The 17,984-nt window shown below is 41.2% G+C and overlaps 3 protein-coding genes across 5 annotated transcripts; 2 read left to right on the forward strand and 1 right to left on the reverse strand.

Annotated features, from left to right (window-relative positions):
- Window positions 1-431: 431 nt before the first annotated feature.
- LOC131361862 (heme oxygenase-like) lies at window positions 432-2,519 on the reverse strand. Its single transcript, XM_058403464.1, has 7 exons — window positions 2,415-2,519; window positions 2,191-2,245; window positions 1,903-2,014; window positions 1,517-1,732; window positions 1,044-1,316; window positions 841-928; window positions 432-751 (listed from the first exon to the last, which is right to left on the reverse strand). Exons 2-7 carry the CDS (start codon window positions 2,241-2,243, stop codon window positions 636-638), a joined length of 858 nt encoding a protein of 285 aa, XP_058259447.1. The 5' UTR covers window positions 2,244-2,245; window positions 2,415-2,519; the 3' UTR covers window positions 432-635.
- A 1,069-nt stretch (window positions 2,520-3,588) lies between these two features.
- LOC131361863 (heme oxygenase-like) lies at window positions 3,589-5,508 on the forward strand. Its single transcript, XM_058403465.1, has 7 exons — window positions 3,589-3,693; window positions 3,863-3,917; window positions 4,096-4,207; window positions 4,378-4,593; window positions 4,794-5,066; window positions 5,182-5,269; window positions 5,359-5,508. Exons 2-7 carry the CDS (start codon window positions 3,865-3,867, stop codon window positions 5,472-5,474), a joined length of 858 nt encoding a protein of 285 aa, XP_058259448.1. The 5' UTR covers window positions 3,589-3,693; window positions 3,863-3,864; the 3' UTR covers window positions 5,475-5,508.
- A 2,392-nt stretch (window positions 5,509-7,900) lies between these two features.
- On the forward strand, window positions 7,901-15,251 carry LOC131361861 (HMG box-containing protein 4-like). 3 transcript variants are annotated; one of them, XM_058403462.1, is made up of 12 exons: window positions 7,901-7,996; window positions 9,143-9,271; window positions 9,384-9,459; window positions 9,627-9,926; window positions 11,016-11,195; window positions 11,291-11,394; window positions 11,489-11,570; window positions 12,271-12,335; window positions 12,493-12,610; window positions 13,091-13,317; window positions 13,551-13,673; window positions 14,474-15,245. In XM_058403462.1, the coding sequence occupies exons 1-12, from the start codon at window positions 7,994-7,996 to the stop codon at window positions 14,516-14,518; spliced, it is 1,452 nt and encodes a 483-aa protein (XP_058259445.1). In that variant the 5' UTR covers window positions 7,901-7,993; the 3' UTR covers window positions 14,519-15,245. The 3 variants fall into 3 exon arrangements, with proteins under 3 accessions (XP_058259445.1, XP_058259444.1, XP_058259446.1); XM_058403461.1 differs by having other exon boundaries at window positions 13,073-13,317; window positions 14,474-15,239; XM_058403463.1 differs by lacking the exon at window positions 13,551-13,673 and having other exon boundaries at window positions 13,073-13,317; window positions 14,474-15,251.
- The last annotated feature ends 2,733 nt before the right edge of the window (window positions 15,252-17,984 follow it).

Genomic DNA, 17,984 nt, shown 5'->3' on the forward strand with positions numbered 1-17,984 from the left:
TGTCACCTTGTCCTCAATGTGTCTTCGTTTTGCTTGTCTTTGAAACTTGAAATGTGTTTGTTTGCAAGGATGAAGAATACCTCATTGTCACTTGATGCTGTTTTGGAAAGTTTTCTTTTAAATATTGGAAATTTTGCATCCATTCCTCCTACTTCTTCACACTAACCTGTCCAGGATTTTCACCAAACCCATATTTCCACAAGGTCAAATATGTCATGCACAAATAAATATCAATATAAGAGATTGTATTTGTTTTCTTCCACATTTTATTTAAAAAAATAGGCAAAATATGTACATTATAATATTCTGCAAATATTTACAAGTATTTAACATTTTACTTGGATTTACTCATATCTAGTACAAAACATTAGCTTGGTAATACAGTATGTCTGAACAATAATCTTGCTGATTAAGTAATCAGAATAAATCCAATAATTATTATTATTATTATTATTATTATTATTATTATTAAACAATGTTAAAAACATAAGAGAAGATTCCTAAAAAAATTAATCCAGAAAAGTGCATGCTGGAAGTGTACAGAGATTTTTCCTTATCAGGGAATTTCACCTCGACTCGTCACTTTATCTCCGTTTGCATACTGCACGGTATTTTATGTTAAACAGTCCCAATCTTTAGAGGGCATACATTCCCATTCCGACTGCCAGAGCGAAACACACTCCGAGCAGCATCCTGAGCAGCTGAGAGCCGGAGGTCAGTGAGGAGGAAAGCGCTGGACTCACTCGGACATCTGAGGAAAGAGAGACAGTCGAGGCATTAACATGCTGGATAGGATCAAGATTGCTGGATTTGTGCAGCTTGTGTTTGTGTTTGTTGTACCTGGAGTCTTGAGGTTGTGTGTTTTGTGTCTCTGCCTCAGTTCACTCTTCTCGGAGACGCTCAGCAGTTTCTGGAGTTCATCAAACACCTGGAAAACAAATCACGCACACTGGAGTTACCTCATCTGGCAGAGATAAATCTTAGAAACCGTTTCTTCTGAAAGATCCAACAAAATGTCTTATAGTGAAGTGAAGTTTTCTAACCTGGATGTTGAACTCGAAGGCTCTGACGGCTTCCTCCAGCACTCCCTCTCTCTGCGTCTCTGTCAGCTCGATGCTGTTCATCCTGCTTCTGTACAGCTGCTTGAACAGATTCGGGCTGCTGACGGCAGGAAACGTGAAGAACGCCAAGCCCTCACCGTTCTTCAGTCCTAAAGCCTTCTGGGTAATACGGCCCAACACCTGTCCACCTGACAGGTCACCCAGGTAGCGAGTGTAAGCGTGAGCCACCAGGTATTCAGGATTCTCGCTGCCAATCTGGAATAAGAGAGAAACACCATGAATAATTAATACACAGTACCAAATGACACGAATTCATTTATTTAAATTGCAGCATTGTGTACAGTATAGTGAGAGTTAAATCCAGCTACACTGGTAGTAACAGCATAGTGCAAGTGTAGAAGTCTTCTATCAGCATGTTTACACAATCAGCTTGTTTCTTAAATCTTGTTCAGTACCTCTCTCAATCTCTGAGCGTATCTCAGTGTAGCAGCCGGGACGATCATCTTCTCTCTCCAGTCCTGACCATAAAAGTGCTCCAGATCTTTCTTCAGGGCCTCCATCCTGGCCAGTTCCTGAGGGAAGTAAATCGGTGTGACACTTTCATGGGACGCGTTCCTGTCCAGTTCCTCTTCCAGAGCTTCATAGATCTTGTACAAGGAGCAGAGCAGGAGCTGAGGAAAGAGTCAAGGGAAACGATATGAACTTTTAAGCCATATTTCAGGAGGTGTATCAATGACATTCTCACAGTATAAAACACTGACTGCCATTTTAAAAATACTTCAATCGGATTTTAAAGCTATTTGAGATGAGAGTGTTGATAAGGTCCAGGAAGATGACTGACCTTATATTGCTGCAGGCTGATGTTTGCTTTCTGGAAGCTCAGCATCAGTTCCGTGTTCTCGGCTCGGACGTGACTTTCTTTAGTCACAGCCTTTATCTGCTCAGACAGATCACTGTAGAGAGAGAGAGAGAGAGAGAGAGAGATGCTGTGTTAGCACCGACATAATTACACATAGTTACACTCTTCATTAGATTCATTTTAACAGAGATGGGTTGTGGAACACTAAAAAGAAATATTTCATTGATTATATTCTTGTTGCTTGTGATCATCTAAGATTGTTGCTCTTACCTGTCTGTGACCTGAACCTTCTCACACTGAACTTTCTGCTTATCTGCCTCCATTTCTGTGAGAGAAAAAGAAGAGTAGCTACTGAGAACAGAGGCAGTGTGTAGTCTCTCTGTGTGTTGGAGCATCTCATGGAGACATTACATAAGGAGTGAATTTGATTGTTGAAATTGTTAAACAAGTCAAAAGTACATGTAAAAGTCATCATGACTCAAACGTTTACTCACTCAGATAATCCTCGGATCGTTTTAGTTTTTTCAGTTTTCTCTGGAGATCCTCTTTGCTCTATTGAAGGTTGTGGAGTTCACACTGCAGCTGCTGCTTTTATATTCACTCTCTCTCCCTCGCTCCCTCCCTCTTTTCACATCAGCGAGAAAACAGGAAGCGGTATTCAGGCCAGCAGAACAAAGCGAGTGGGAGGATCTACAGCTAACCATGACATGGCACACAGGGTGAAAGAGAAGAAGGGAAACACTGACAGAGGGAGAGGGAGAGGGGGGTTCAGGACTAACCATGACATTCTCCAGGTGGCTGAGAATAGAAGCAGGAATGCTCTTTAAACATTATGCACATATGGCTTCGCTTCATTTTTTTTTTCCATGCTGCCGGCAAGTCCTGTTGCTGTTCTTTGAAAGCTGAGGAACTGCTTATTCACGTTTAGATCTTCTGCTCGTTCCTCCCTCTGCTGGCTGGATTGCACCTGAATCATTTCCACATTCCGGCACTGATTGCTGGGCGTTTCGCTGAGTCATGGTTCTGATTTGAACGCCACGATATCAGAGTACTCAAAGCACAGCTCAGCAGTCTGGAGGCCATCGGTTTCTAGTTAATAACAAGATGGTAGATATGCCCTGTCGAATTGTATAAGAAGTAGTAAACATTAGTGCTGGCTGCTAGGCAGATCACAGGTTTATATTGTTCTGATGTCTCCACATGATCTAAAAAAATCAGTTTCATCATTGATTAATAAAAGAAATGATGATTTTTTTTACTATATTCCCACGCCCTGTTGTGTTTTAATGCTTACTATACACTGTGTGTAAAGTGTTCATAAAGTAAATGCCCTGACAACAGAATTCTATCCAGTCTCTGTTGCTGTGTTAGCATCCTCATGTGTACTTTCCTCCCCCACAATGTCAACATGCATGAGCACTAAAGAGCATGTGACTGAGCGAGTCACAATCCCAAACCAGAAAATCCACTATGTCATGGTTAGTCCTGATCCCTCCCTCTCTTCCCTCTCCCTCTCCCTCTGTCAGTGTTTCCCTTCTTCTCTTTCACCCTGTGTGCCATGTCATGGTTAGCTGTAGATCCTCCCACTCGCTTTGTTCTGCTGGCCTGAATACCGCTTCCTGTTTTCCCGCTGATGTGAAAAGAGGGAGGGAGCGAGGGAGAGAGAGTGAATATAAAAGCAGCAGCTGCAGTGTGAACTCCACAACCTTCAATAGAGCAAAGAGGATCTCCAGAGAAAACTGAAAAAACTAAAACGATCCGAGGATTATCTGAGTGAGTAAACGTTTGAGTCATGATGACTTTTACATGTACTTTTGACTTGTTTAACAATTTCAACAATCAAATTCACTCCTTATGTAATGTCTCCATGAGATGCTCCAACACACAGAGAGACTACACACTGCCTCTGTTCTCAGTAGCTACTCTTCTTTTTCTCTCACAGAAATGGAGGCAGATAAGCAGAAAGTTCAGTGTGAGAAGGTTCAGGTCACAGACAGGTAAGAGCAACAATCTTAGATGATCACAAGCAACAAGAATATAATCAATGAAATATTTCTTTTTAGTGTTCCACAACCCATCTCTGTTAAAATGAATCTAATGAAGAGTGTAACTATGTGTAATTATGTCGGTGCTAACACAGCATCTCTCTCTCTCTCTCTCTCTCTCTCTCTACAGTGATCTGTCTGAGCAGATAAAGGCTGTGACTAAAGAAAGTCACGTCCGAGCCGAGAACACAGAACTGATGCTGAGCTTCCAGAAAGCAAACATCAGCCTGCAGCAATATAAGGTCAGTCATCTTCCTGGACCTTATCAACACTCTCATCTCAAATAGCTTTAAAATCCGATTGGAGTATTTTTAAAATGGCAGTCAGTGTTTTATACTGTGAGAATGTCATTGATACACCTCCTGAAATATGGCTTAAAAGTTCATATCGTTTCCCTTGACTCTTTCCTCAGCTCCTGCTCTGCTCCTTGTACAAGATCTATGAAGCTCTGGAAGAGGAACTGGACAGGAACGCGTCCCATGAAAGTGTCACACCGATTTACTTCCCTCAGGAACTGGCCAGGATGGAGGCCCTGAAGAAAGATCTGGAGCACTTTTATGGTCAGGACTGGAGAGAGAAGATGATCGTCCCGGCTGCTACACTGAGATACGCTCAGAGATTGAGAGAGGTACTGAACAAGATTTAAGAAACAAGCTGATTGTGTAAACATGCTGATAGAAGACTTCTACACTTGCACTATGCTGTTACTACCAGTGTAGCTGGATTTAACTCTCACTATACTGTACACAATGCTGCAATTTAAATAAATGAATTCGTGTCATTTGGTACTGTGTATTAATTATTCATGGTGTTTCTCTCTTATTCCAGATTGGCAGTGAGAATCCTGAATACCTGGTGGCTCACGCTTACACTCGCTACCTGGGTGACCTGTCAGGTGGACAGGTGTTGGGCCGTATTACCCAGAAGGCTTTAGGACTGAAGAACGGTGAGGGCTTGGCGTTCTTCACGTTTCCTGCCGTCAGCAGCCCGAATCTGTTCAAGCAGCTGTACAGAAGCAGGATGAACAGCATCGAGCTGACAGAGACGCAGAGAGAGGGAGTGCTGGAGGAAGCCGTCAGAGCCTTCGAGTTCAACATCCAGGTTAGAAAACTTCACTTCACTATAAGACATTTTGTTGGATCTTTCAGAAGAAACGGTTTCTAAGATTTATCTCTGCCAGATGAGGTAACTCCAGTGTGCGTGATTTGTTTTCCAGGTGTTTGATGAACTCCAGAAACTGCTGAGCGTCTCCGAGAAGAGTGAACTGAGGCAGAGACACAAAACACACAACCTCAAGACTCCAGGTACAACAAACACAAACACAAGCTGCACAAATCCAGCAATCTTGATCCTATCCAGCATGTTAATGCCTCGACTGTCTCTCTTTCCTCAGATGTCCGAGTGAGTCCAGCGCTTTCCTCCTCACTGACCTCCGGCTCTCAGCTGCTCAGGATGCTGCTCGGAGTGTGTTTCGCTCTGGCAGTCGGAATGGGAATGTATGCCCTCTAAAGATTGGGACTGTTTAACATAAAATACCGTGCAGTATGCAAACGGAGATAAAGTGACGAGTCGAGGTGAAATTCCCTGATAAGGAAAAATCTTTGTACACTTCCAGCATGCACAATTTAGATACAGTGTAATTATTTATGTTTTATATAGCAATCATGTTTTTATATGGAGATCAGTACGTGGATTGAGCAGGTACTGTTTGATCTGATGCCCTGTGCTGAATGTAGCAAGTGTGTGTGTGTGTGTGTGAGAGAGAGAGAGAGAGAGAGAGAGAGAGAGAGAGAGAAGACCATGTGTAGATTTTAATGTACATACTGAAAAGACAGAAATGTACTTGTAAATATTTAGATAACACTGAGATGTACATAATGTGTCTTTTTTTAATAAAACACTGAAACTAAATTAAACTGAATTGTGTGATCTTTCACTGTAATAATAAAAAAAACACAGCTAATAACCTATGTGATTATATAAGAAGTGTTATTTTGAGTGTTATCAGTAAAAAACATGGGGATTATTTAACCGTCTCCAGTGTCATTATTTTGTTTTTAAGTTTTTCCACCATGGGAATGCCTTCAAAGCTCTTTGCACAGGTTTCTCTGTAACATGTCCAACTGTTTTGTCTTATTAACTTAATCTGTAGCTAAAAGTCATGACTTGCTGTTCATTAAGCAATTCAATTTTGTAAATGTTGGCATATTGCGGTTGTATGAGATGAACAAAACATGTACTGGAAAATAATCAGCTTTAGATCTTTCTAAAAGATCACATCCTATCTGCTTTTATGTCTTACCATATCAGTCAGTATACAGTCACATCTTTCTCAGGCTATTCTAAGGTCACTGACCCCTTCTAAAAACCCATCAACATTATAAATGACCTGTTTAGATTAAAAATGGCATGTGAATGTATATATGTGGGAAATAACAGATTGAAAAACCAGTTGTGTTTTTCATAAATACAAATATATCATCATTCATCCAGGAAAAGCATTTAAGAGTTCAGTATGTTATGGATGTACAGTAGTAGTCCTATCAGATATCCCTCTACTCGCTGGCAATTTGGAACTGCTTACTAATGTTTAGCAGCTACATGTAGTGTAAACTAATCATTTCCACATGCCCACACTGAGTCACGGTCCTGATTTGAACGTCCGGTTATCCAAATGCTCAAATCGCAGCTCAGCAGGGTTCGAATCATTCACCTGCTGAAACATACGGAGGCTGTGACAGGAGGGCAGGTCACTCACTTAATAAAAGACTGTCTGCTGTGATTGTGTGCAAAATGCAAATTTCCTGCCATCTACACTGTTCGAAATAAACTGGAACTGTAATTAAACCTGAGGAAAGATTCTGAAATATCACTCGCTCCTGAAAAATTAAAGAAAGAAATGATTCATGCTATTCCAAGCTACTCACAAAAGACCGTTCTCACCTAGTCTAGTTCCAGTGTCTGATTTTTAGGTGGATGTTAGGAAGAATTGCATTTTTCCCCCATGCATTAAACCATGAAAATAATACAACGCAGTCATGAGGAAACCTTCTGCCAAAAGTCAAGATGGATTGAGTTTGTAAGAGAATCGACTAAGTGTAATCTTCTTCTTACATGAGATTAGCTGTTTACAGTACAGCCCTACCCCAGACACTCCACAAAGCCTAATAAAACAAGTTGTTGTTGATCTTTCGGCCGCTCCCTGTTCAGGGTCGCCACAGTGGGTCATGTGGTCCACATCATGTTTTGATTTAGCGCAGGTTTTGCGCCAGATACCTTTCCCGACACAACCCTCCCATTTTATCCACGCTTGGGACTGAGTTAGCTCCCTGTCCAGGAATCGAACCCGGGCCATGGTGATGAGAGGGCACAAGATCCCTACCATCACAAGTGCACAAGTCTAATGAAAATGTAGGAAATATATTTTTAGTCACATGACGAGACCAAAATTGACCTTTTTCCCCAATGCTATGTTTGGCCCAACACTACCCATCAAATTGAGATCAGCAGTGAAGCATGGTGTTGGGAGCATCATGGAGAGAATTGCGCATGGTCTCTTGATTGTTTCTCTGACTGATAGCCTCCTTTCCTTATGTTTCATTGGACTCTCTACTCTAAGCATTGTGTCACTTTTGAAATAATAGATTTAGTGGTAGATGGCTTCTTGTTTTTTCTCTCTCTCTCTCTCTCTCTCTCTCTCTCTCTTCCAAGTTGGAACACTATTTCCATACTATTTAATGCTTGTACACTTTTAACGCTTGAAATTTTATTCTTATTTTATTTTTCAACACTTGAAAGACTATGTTTGCAAAATGAGGTCGAAGAATGTTTAAGACATAAAATAACTTTAAAATAAAATAATTTTATAATAAAATACAATTATTACGCATCTTCATAGTTCACCCAAACCGCTAGGGGCGCTGTTTCGCCCTCAATGCAAACTTCTATTCAGCTCTTCGGTGGAATAAGAAGAATATCGGTGTTCAAGATGGCGGCGAGGATAGCCTGAAGTTTATGAATGCTAGTTAATGGTAATTTCTCTATTATATTAAATGAAAATTACATTCTGTTTCTTAAATACACGCTGACGGTATACAAATATTGCATATTAGGCAGATAGATCCAGCATCTATAATATGCATTAGCGTATTCGAAAGTTAGCCGGCTCGCTAACTAGTTATAGGTATTTGCTAAAGGCTTTCGGTTAGCTTCGTTTACCGAGGCGGAATGCCAAATAGCTCTCTACTCCCTAGATATGTGCCCTAGGTAGGGTTTGTAATAATGCTAGTCAAGTCTTACGTAGTGCACTAAGTGTAAAATGAGAAGCCGTTTGGGATGCAACGCCAATTGCGTGAGCTAGTAAGCTAAGCGAGATAGAGAGAGAGCTAAAGCTATCCGGCAAACATTAAAGAGAAGAGTGTGTGTGTGTGTGTGTGTGTGTGTGTGTGTGTTGGCCACGAAATTGTTTTCAAACACAGGCGGGAAAACGTTGTTTATATCCAGCGGGCGACCCTTGGATCCGCCTCTCTCCGCTTTCATTTCATTTTATTTCACCCACAGGGATGAGTGTGATATTTGTAAATCGGATCGCGGTGATCTCTGAGGTTTAATCATCCGCTTTCTCGGAGCACTTTGATCTGAGAGATCACTTACCTGTGCACATATCAACAAACCAGATCCGAGTTGAATCCGATTCCAGCTGCGGTTCAGTTTCTAACTGAGAGCATGGGAAATATTTAAAGAGTGTGTATTTCTTGCATTATGGTAAGTGGTTATTTGGAACTGCACAATTTTATATTCGACATTTTCCACACAATCCCAACCCTGATCCTAGAATCCCCAGTGTCCTCCATATGTTCCATGCTCGGACACACCAGATCCAAATAATTATCTAAATAACAACGCCGCCTGAGAACATGTTAAGTGCCTTAGAGCAGGGAAAACCTTGGACAGGATGTTCTCCCGGACCAGAGAGAGCCTCTAGCCTGTCTAACCATTTATCAGTTGAGACGAATCCCCCACAACCCATATATAACCATTTTCAGCACATCAGTAATGATGAAAATCCAGAAAATTCAACGCGGCTGTGCATGATCCACTTACAGCACAACTGCACCTATATGACGTATCTACACCATAAAATAACAAGCAGTCTCTTTGTGCATGTGCTTTATCAGATGGAGGGTGAGGTGAGCCTGGTGGCAGGCCGCAGTCAGAGAGAGAAGAGGAGATCTTATAAGGACCTCCTGCGAGAAGAGGAGATCATCGATGCGGAGGTTCGCAAGTCCTCCAAGAAGCGCCCCAAGGTGTGAAAACCAAAACCTGATAAATAGTACACTGGCTTAATGTTGATATTTAATGTTTGTGTTTTTGTTCAGTACTAAACTGAGTTGTCTGGTTTTTCTTTTCCATTAAAAGGAGTCTGATGGGTTTGCAGTGAGCGGCGAGTTTCACAAGAAGAAAAAGAAGCATCATGATGATTATCATCACAAAGGTGAGTTAGAGGGTGAGCACTGGCAAAAAAAAAATAACATTGATAGTATCAATCCAAAAAACAATAGGGTCCCAGTGGTTTATTAAAGAAACTGATGATGCCTGTTTACAAAGTAACAACAAGATAACGTTCTAAAGCAGTGTCTATGTACAAATCTTATTCCCTAGATCACCACAAGAAGAAAAAAAGGCCATCTGACAGCCATGGCAGCTCCATGTCCGGCTCAGCCCCCTCCAGTTCCCCTCACGATGGCATGACTGCCATGGGTCTGCTTCAGGCCATCACCTCTCCTACAGCTGTAGGCTCAGAGCCCTGCCCTACGCTTCCCAAGAAACCATCGTACCCCTCACTTCCTTTAACTAAAGATCGCAGGAGAGAGAGCATGCCCATTCCCAAATCAGCTAAGAAGAAACCTCATGTAACGAGAGAGGCGCTGCCTATGGTCGGGGAGGAAGTGGAGCTGGAAGGTGAGGAACAGATGAAGCAGAATCTAGTCAATCAAACCGGTCAAGGTTGAGCTGCTAAAGAAAACAAAGTCCAGTGACAGTCAGATTATAGCCTTCAGGATTGCAGATAAAGAACTAGCACACGTTGTTCTGTGCTGGATTTCGGGTCACTGTTTAACTGTGCTGTACGAAATGATATCTCTACAGTTTTGGTTTACAGAGAAAATAGGTCAGTGGTCAGAATAAAGTGTTCTTTCATTAAAGGTGGCTGCTGAGATACATTTTGTATTAGGAAGATAACAATAAATAAAGTCAAAAAGCAAGTACTGTGCTGTTTTATCTGGAACTTGTGCCGAATTTTTTGAATGAGATGAAATCACTGGATTTCTCCCATGGTTCAAAACGGACTGAATTCAATAAGGATTCGATAACTGTGGAGAGGTAGAGTGAGACATGCATTGCTGTTTTAACCTAAATATTTATGTAGGGCCTTATATTAGTCATGTATGACGGACTTTACACATTAAACTTGTGCAACTGTTGAAGTTTGCTCTGAGGATGCTTTTACTGTGTGGAAGGAGCCTCCAGTGTCAGAAGGAACATTAAGGTAACTACTGAAGTTTCAGTAAGAAAAAAGAGTGCTGATGAAACTGATGTGCAACACTGAACCACATTAATCTAAGTGGTAATAAAGTAGGCTCTTTTTTGTTATAGAAGAGGAATAAAACAGTAACTGTTGTTGTGTATACTGAAAACTTTTCACAGTTCCAGTATGAAAAGCAAATAAGTGAAAAGATCTTTTTGTAAAATGATGCATTTTGTGCTTGATGTGGCAGTTTAAAAGGGTATGGAGTCATGTATTCTAAAACTCAGATTCTATAAATATGCAAAAACTACCTTATTATATTTATAAAACATTTTTTTTGCATATTTGCGTATGATGGAATGATACTGCTTTTTATATTTCACGACGCAGTATCACATGGTTGCTGCAAACATAGATTTTCTGATGGAATGACTTAAGAAATAACATAACACATGGGGAGGAAAAGCCACCAGCCTCTGACAAGCTGCTTCTCTAATAACATCTGACATCTCCTTTCATTGCAGGGCATTATGGGGGATCTTACGAGCTGCTGGATGATGACAGCTCCTTCTCAGCGGAGGACGAAGAAGGAGGTCAGCTGGTCATCGACGATTCCTTCAACCAGTACAGAAAGAAGAACAAAAAGAGCAAGAAGAGCAAGAAGAAGAAGGACAAGGAGAAAGAGCGGCGTCACAGCAGCAAATGTATGAAGAAAAACACAACTGCTAATGCAATTTTTATAATCACATAAAAGATATGGTGTTTCCTATGCCTTTCTTTTCTGTAATCTGTTCCGTAGCCAACGGCAGCTCGGAAGGTGGTTCGTATCCCGGAGGACGGTCAGGATCACACAGTGACAAAAAGAGAAAGAAAGAAGAGAAGGCCAGATTAAAGGCTGAGAAGGTAACTTACACGACGTACTATTGTCCATTTAAACTACACTTAGGGTTTCATTCAAACTCATTTCCTGCTTTATGTTTTGTTCTCTGCATTGCAGGCAAAGAAGAAAGTCCTCACAGCATATCAGATCTTCTCTAAAGAGTACAGGCTGAGCATCCTGGAGGAGCAGCCAGGTCTCGGTCAGTGCACGCACACTCCTCTTTAAATCAAACGGTAGATTTTTTTCACATCTAGCCTGTCTGTAAATCCAAGTCATATATGGCACGTAAACAAGTAACTGTATCATCAGGTTCATTTTGTTATTATATGTATTTATCAGCCTGTTATTGTGCATAGGGAGAGATAGATAAACAGACAGACAGACACTTTATTCATCTCAGTGGGAAATTTACAACTTCCAGCAGTATCCACAAGCATAGGTAATAAGATAATAAATAAAGAATAAGATAGGAATATAACAAAAAATACTAAATACAGAATTTAAGGGTACCAAATATAACAAAAAATACAACAAACAATATTATGCATATAATCCATGTTTCTATACAAATGAGGACAAAGCTGCTATGTAGTGTTCTAGTAAAAGGTTCATAACAGTATCTTGAGATGATGCTGTAGGTATATTTATAGATATGCAATGTCTGTTCATGGTGCAATTATTTTTGCACCTGGCCCAGCATACAGGTGTTTCTACACATTCGGGAAGTATTATGAGTCATTAACTGCCACTGGTTTCATACAGAGCTTATTTGTTTGCCTGGTCCTGTATTCAGTTAAGTACAAGAAAACTAAAATTAGAAATAGAATCCCAGAAATGATGACGATGATGGAGAAAATATTTATTTAAATCATTTGACTGGAATGTTTATTTTTCGACAGATTTTGGAGATTTGAGTAAGAAGCTGGCAGATGCTTGGAAGCAGCTACCCGAGGGAGACAAACAGGTCAGTGTCTAAACTAAATTGGTATTTGAAGAAGTTAATTTAACACATAAATCGAGTTTTCGTGTATTTAATGTCATCTCCCGGGTGTTCGAATGAATCAGTTTGTTTTCCATGCTGTGAGATGTGCGTTATTAAGTGCACCATCCTGATCTCTCAGGTCTGGAGAGAGAGGGCGGAGTATCTGCAGCACAAGCAGATGAAGTACGAGTCCACTACAAGCAAACACAGTAAACACAGCCAGCCCAAACCTGCCAAAGACACCAGCAAAACTAAAGGTTCGCAGACTACTGCTTTCAACACTGAGCCCTAGGGCACAAACCCATCTGTAGAACACGCTCGCCTGCAGATATACATAAACATACACATCATTTCAGACGGAATGCCAGAGAGACAGACATATGGATGGACAGATTGAGAAACAGGCAAATAAATGGGTGGATAGACAGGTTGACAGATGTCCAGACACAGATGGATGGGTGAATAGGTGGACGGTTGGATTACCAGGCAGCTTGACAAAACAGATCTGCTTTATTACACACAAGGAAACATCATTATGGATATTTCATAAAAATGTAGAACAGAAATAATTCGATCACCCGAAATTGCTGTGCATTGTGTAGATAAAATATCTTGGCCACAGAAAAGAGAATTCAGTTAATACATGCTGAATCTCTGTGAAGATTTTATGGAGAGTATGGCTCAGTAAGGTTCCTGTCCGTTATCTCTGACCCCTTCAGGTGTTGCTCAATTCCCAGGTGTGGTTTCTCCGACCCCGACAACAACGCAGATAGTAGCAGCGGTGCCGAAGAGGCCAGAGCCTGCCGTGACTCTGCCACAGAATGGACCATCTCTGGCTCCAGTATCTGAACCCACGCCTTCCCCACTCAGAGATCCCGAGGTGGACCCAATCGATGCTGCTGCTCACTTGCAGTTGCTGGGCGAGTCACTGTCCCTGATCGGCCGACGGCTTCAGGAGACCGAGGTACAACACACTGCTATAGATTTTTTAATACTCCTTACACTGACATTCTTCCAGCCAGCAGTGCTTTTGGATCAAAACTGAATTTAAAATATATATAAATGTTCAGTCTTTCCCAGACAACTCAGATGTGATGAATATCAGTTTAATCTCTGTAAAGTCTATTAAGCTTAAACAGCCTCCTAGAACCTGGCCTCGTTCTGAACTGTATCAAACTGTTTGGTGTGTTCGTATAGGGGATGGTGACGGTATCAGGCTCTCTGTCTGTACTGTTGGACTCTGTGCTGTGTGCTCTTGGCCCTCTGGCGTGTCTCACTGCTCAGGTGCCAGAACTTAACGGCTGCCCTGCTCACGTACTGGTAACTACATGATCTTACTGTCCCAAAACAAGCAGTGATTACAGACTTTATATAACAGGGTCTCGCTAAATTCAATTAATCAAATATACTCATTTACTGTTTAATATAGTATTGACCTCCAGTTTGTAGATTCCAGCCTGTTTATATATTTACCCTTGAGTCCAGATCCTCGTACACTTCAACATATTGCTCTTTATAGGGCTAAATATAAATGCAGTATACACCACTTGTTAGCTCTGCTGCATAATACAATGGCTATTGTCTTAGAAAGTTTAGATTTGCGTTTGAAGCGTTAATGGTGAATAAGTTACAGTACTGTTTCCTTCTTGCTACAGGAAGTCTGTGATTGGTCATCAGCAATGTCGGTCAAAATGCCTCTTTCTCTGAAAGTAGATTTAGTCACGTTTATTGATTCGCCAGGATCTCGTGCTCTCATTGCCGTGGCCCGGGTTCGATTTCTGGGCAGGGCGCTAACCCAGGCACTGAAGAGTTAACTCTCAGTACCGGTCCCAAGCCCAGATTAAATAGGAGGGTTGCGTCAGGAAGGGTATCCGGAGTAAAACCTGGGCCAAACTCAAACATGCGGAGTAAATGATCCACTGTGAACAACAACTGATTCACCAGACAATGTGCTAAATGTTAGATATCTGTAACTAGTAGCTAAAATTTAATCCAGGATCCCCCCCAAAAAATGTATTCCTAAAACATACAAACTTTCTTTAAGATTTAACACATTATTAATATAGTACCCTAAGCAAGTAAATTGATGTATCTGATCTCTCTATTCTCCATCCTTTCAGTCAAACACTCTGGATAACATAGCCTACGTCATGCCTGGACTCTGAATGCTACCAGATCATCCCCCAAGTACAGACTTTCTCTTCTCTTCTCTGGAAGATGAGGCCTAGTTGGTAGCTCCTCACCCTTTGGACCTTTTGTCAACCCTGACAGTACTCCTGGTTCTCATCACGAGAAGGACTTGAATTGCACATTTTTGCACTGGACAGACCACAGACTACACGTCTCCTTTTAACCTGCTTCTTAATCCCTCGTACCATTTTTATCCTGTCTACTCTCCATTTTGTATTTTTGTCGCTGTGTTTTGTCATTCTTTCAATTAAAAGCATTTTAGTGAGCCCTTTTAACCTCTGTGCAGCTGCTCTGATTTTACAGTGGGGGTGTTTTGCTCTGTCACTATTTTACATTTGATAATTGATTTACAGTTTGAAAGCTCAGGTTATCAACCAGCTCTAAGCTCCACAGTGCTCTAGGAAAAGTATGAGGATATCTCTTTGTGGTTGTCATTATGCGTGTAACAACTCCACTCTATAACAGTGTTGGACATTATGTAGAAGTAGTGTTGAGCAATGATTCTACTACACTAAACGTGACCTGCTCTTTTTGGTGACCTCATGTAGAACGCATCTGTTCTGCTCACTTGTTCATCTGATTTTAGATTGGAATCATGTACAGCACTCTGGGATTTTACACCACATATGACGTGTGTGAAGTTTTATTAAATGAACTTTATGCGAGAGTAAACATACTTCTAGTCTGCAGTTGTTTTCTTATGTAAATTTAAATAAATAGTTCTGCTTAAATCTTGTCCATATATACCTGGTCCAGGTCTTCACCAATATCAGATGTTCCACTGTTCTTTAAGAAGCAGAATTATTATTATTATTATTTATTTATTTATTTTTTTTACATTTTAATAAAAAATACATTTCCTTAATTTATTTACCTGCCAGTATTCCCATCCACAGACCACAGCCAATTTTGTTTACAAGTTTTCTGAATTTTTTTTCCTTGCCATTGTCGCCTCTGGCTTGCTCATTATAGCTTAAATCTATATCCAGATTTCTGTAAAGCTGCTTTATATAGATATACATCGATCAGGCATAACATTATGACCACTGGCAGGTGCCGTGAGTAACACTGATGATCTCCTCATCATGGCACCTGTTAGTGGGTGGGATATATTAGGCAGCAAGTGAACATTCAAAGTTGATGTTAGAAGCAGGAAGAATGGACAAGCGTAAGGATTTGAGCGAGTTTGACCAGGGCTGAATTGTGATGGCTAGAAGACTGGATCAGAGCAGCTCCAAAACTGCAGCTCTTGTGGGGTGTTCCCGGTCTGCAGTGGTCAAAAGTGGTCCAAGAAAGGAACAGTGGCGAACCGGCGACAGGGTCATGGACGGCCAAGGCTCATTGATGCACGTGGGGAGCGAAGGCTGGCCCGTGTGATCCGATCCAACATACGAGCTACTGTTGCTCAAACTGCTGAAGAAGTTAATGCTGGTTCTGATAGAAATGTGTCAGAATACACAGTGCAGGACTGGTCAGGGCTGTTTCGGCAGCAAAAGGGGGACCAACACAGTTTTAGGCAGGTGGTCATAATGTTATGCCTGATTGGTGTAAATTTACATTTTGTACATTCTTTGTAGAATTCTTAGGCTATCTAAGTGTGATCCACAGCAATCTCTCTGCCGTCCCTGTAGGGACATCCTCAGCAGTATCAAGTGCTTTTCGGGTGAAGATCACTCCAGAGACACAGCCATCTCCTCAGGCAGCAGGAAAAATGTGAAGCTTATCAGAGAAAGAGATAGAGGGAGGAGGTGAAAAAAGTGAGGTCAGATTAGTATGTGCTTGAGTTTGAATCCCAGGCCCACCAAGCTGCAACTGCTGGGCCCTTGAGCAAGGCCCTTAACCATCAATTGCTCACTTGTATAAAATTAGATAAAATGTATGTCACTCTGGGTGAGGGTGACCAAAAGTTTGTGGACACTGGATCATCACACCCCAGTATTGCCACAGTTAGAAGCACACAACTGTATAGAATGTCTTTGTATGCTCTACCATTACAGTTTTCCTCCACCGTACCTTAGAGACCCAAACCTGTTCCAGCATGACAATATTGTTATATAGACAATACCTATTGTGTCTAATATACAATACTATAACTGTTCCATTCACTATATCAAACTTTAGCATATTATTCTGTGCTATACCATGTTGCATACTATAAATATATATGATACTAAATCATAGCAATCTTAGCAACAATACCTATTTAATCTGTTAAACGCTGCCATACTACACTATACCATAACTTTGATCTACTCTGCAGTCCTGTAACCTGGGGTCAACCTTTTGTTCTCCCACTTTCACCAAATTCATCCATCATTGCTACTGAAGACAAGACCAATGCAGTGGTGCAGTTAATTTCATTTGATCATGCTCAAAAGCTGGAGTTCTGAGTCTCTCCATTCCAATACATTACACCCAGTTAAATATACCGTGTTTTGCTTTGCACAAATGTAAACATTTTACAAGGTCCATACCAGATAAAGTGCACATACAATGCACTAATATATCCCACCCACTAACAGGTGAGAAGATAATCAGTGTTATTTACTTCACTTCATAATGTTATGGCTATCATTCCAACCAAGCAGAAGCTACACCTGATTCCAACTGGCTAATCAACTGAGCTTGGCCTTCAGTAGACTCAGGCGTGGCTTCTGCTCAGCTGGAATGAAAACCTGCACACTGGCCCTTTGCGGATGAGACTGGACACCCCTGGTTTAAATGAATCATGTTCCAGTGCTGAGATCTGAGTCTTGCGTTTCCTGTACATTACAATAAGTTAAATATACAGATTTGGCCTTCACATATTTAAAATGTTTAAAAACATAGTTAGAATACACTTACAGGCTATGCTATGCTATACTAGGGCCCAAGCACAAGGGTCAAGCAGAGGCAACTTGGTGCTCCTGAGATTTAACACAATCTTCTTATCAGTAGTCCAACATCTTAAACACTGAGCTACTAACCTACCACTAGCCTAAATGAATTAATCCTGTAGTTAAGGATGTTGTGATACCTATTACACAAGATGTGGGCAGTACTGCATGTCAATTTAATGCCAAAAGCTGTCAAGGAACCCAAGCTATGTGATTTTTTTGTTGAGGGAAAAGCCTAATCCATTCTGCTGAGGTCCTGTGGTCCTGTAGTTTGTAAGGTCAGAGCACCTGTTAAAGTAAATACATGAAGGTCTGTGGCTTGTCCATATAAGGTAATGGTATTTGCAATTTTTCCATTATCCCGAGCATACTGGTGTGTTGTAAACTGATCCGAGTGCTATGTTGTGCTTGGATGTCTTGCAGGTTTGGTCGGGTGTAACCAGGGTATCAGAGGAACGTGATTCACATAGGTGGAAGATGGCAGTCTCACCTCCACCCACATGCAGAATGTGTGGAGGCTGATGAACAATAATTGTTGTGGATCCAGTTCTGTAAGTGTGTGTGT

This window comes from Hemibagrus wyckioides, linkage group LG11, assembly GCF_019097595.1.
Source record: "Hemibagrus wyckioides isolate EC202008001 linkage group LG11, SWU_Hwy_1.0, whole genome shotgun sequence".
Classification (NCBI taxonomy): domain Eukaryota; kingdom Metazoa; phylum Chordata; class Actinopteri; order Siluriformes; family Bagridae; genus Hemibagrus; species Hemibagrus wyckioides.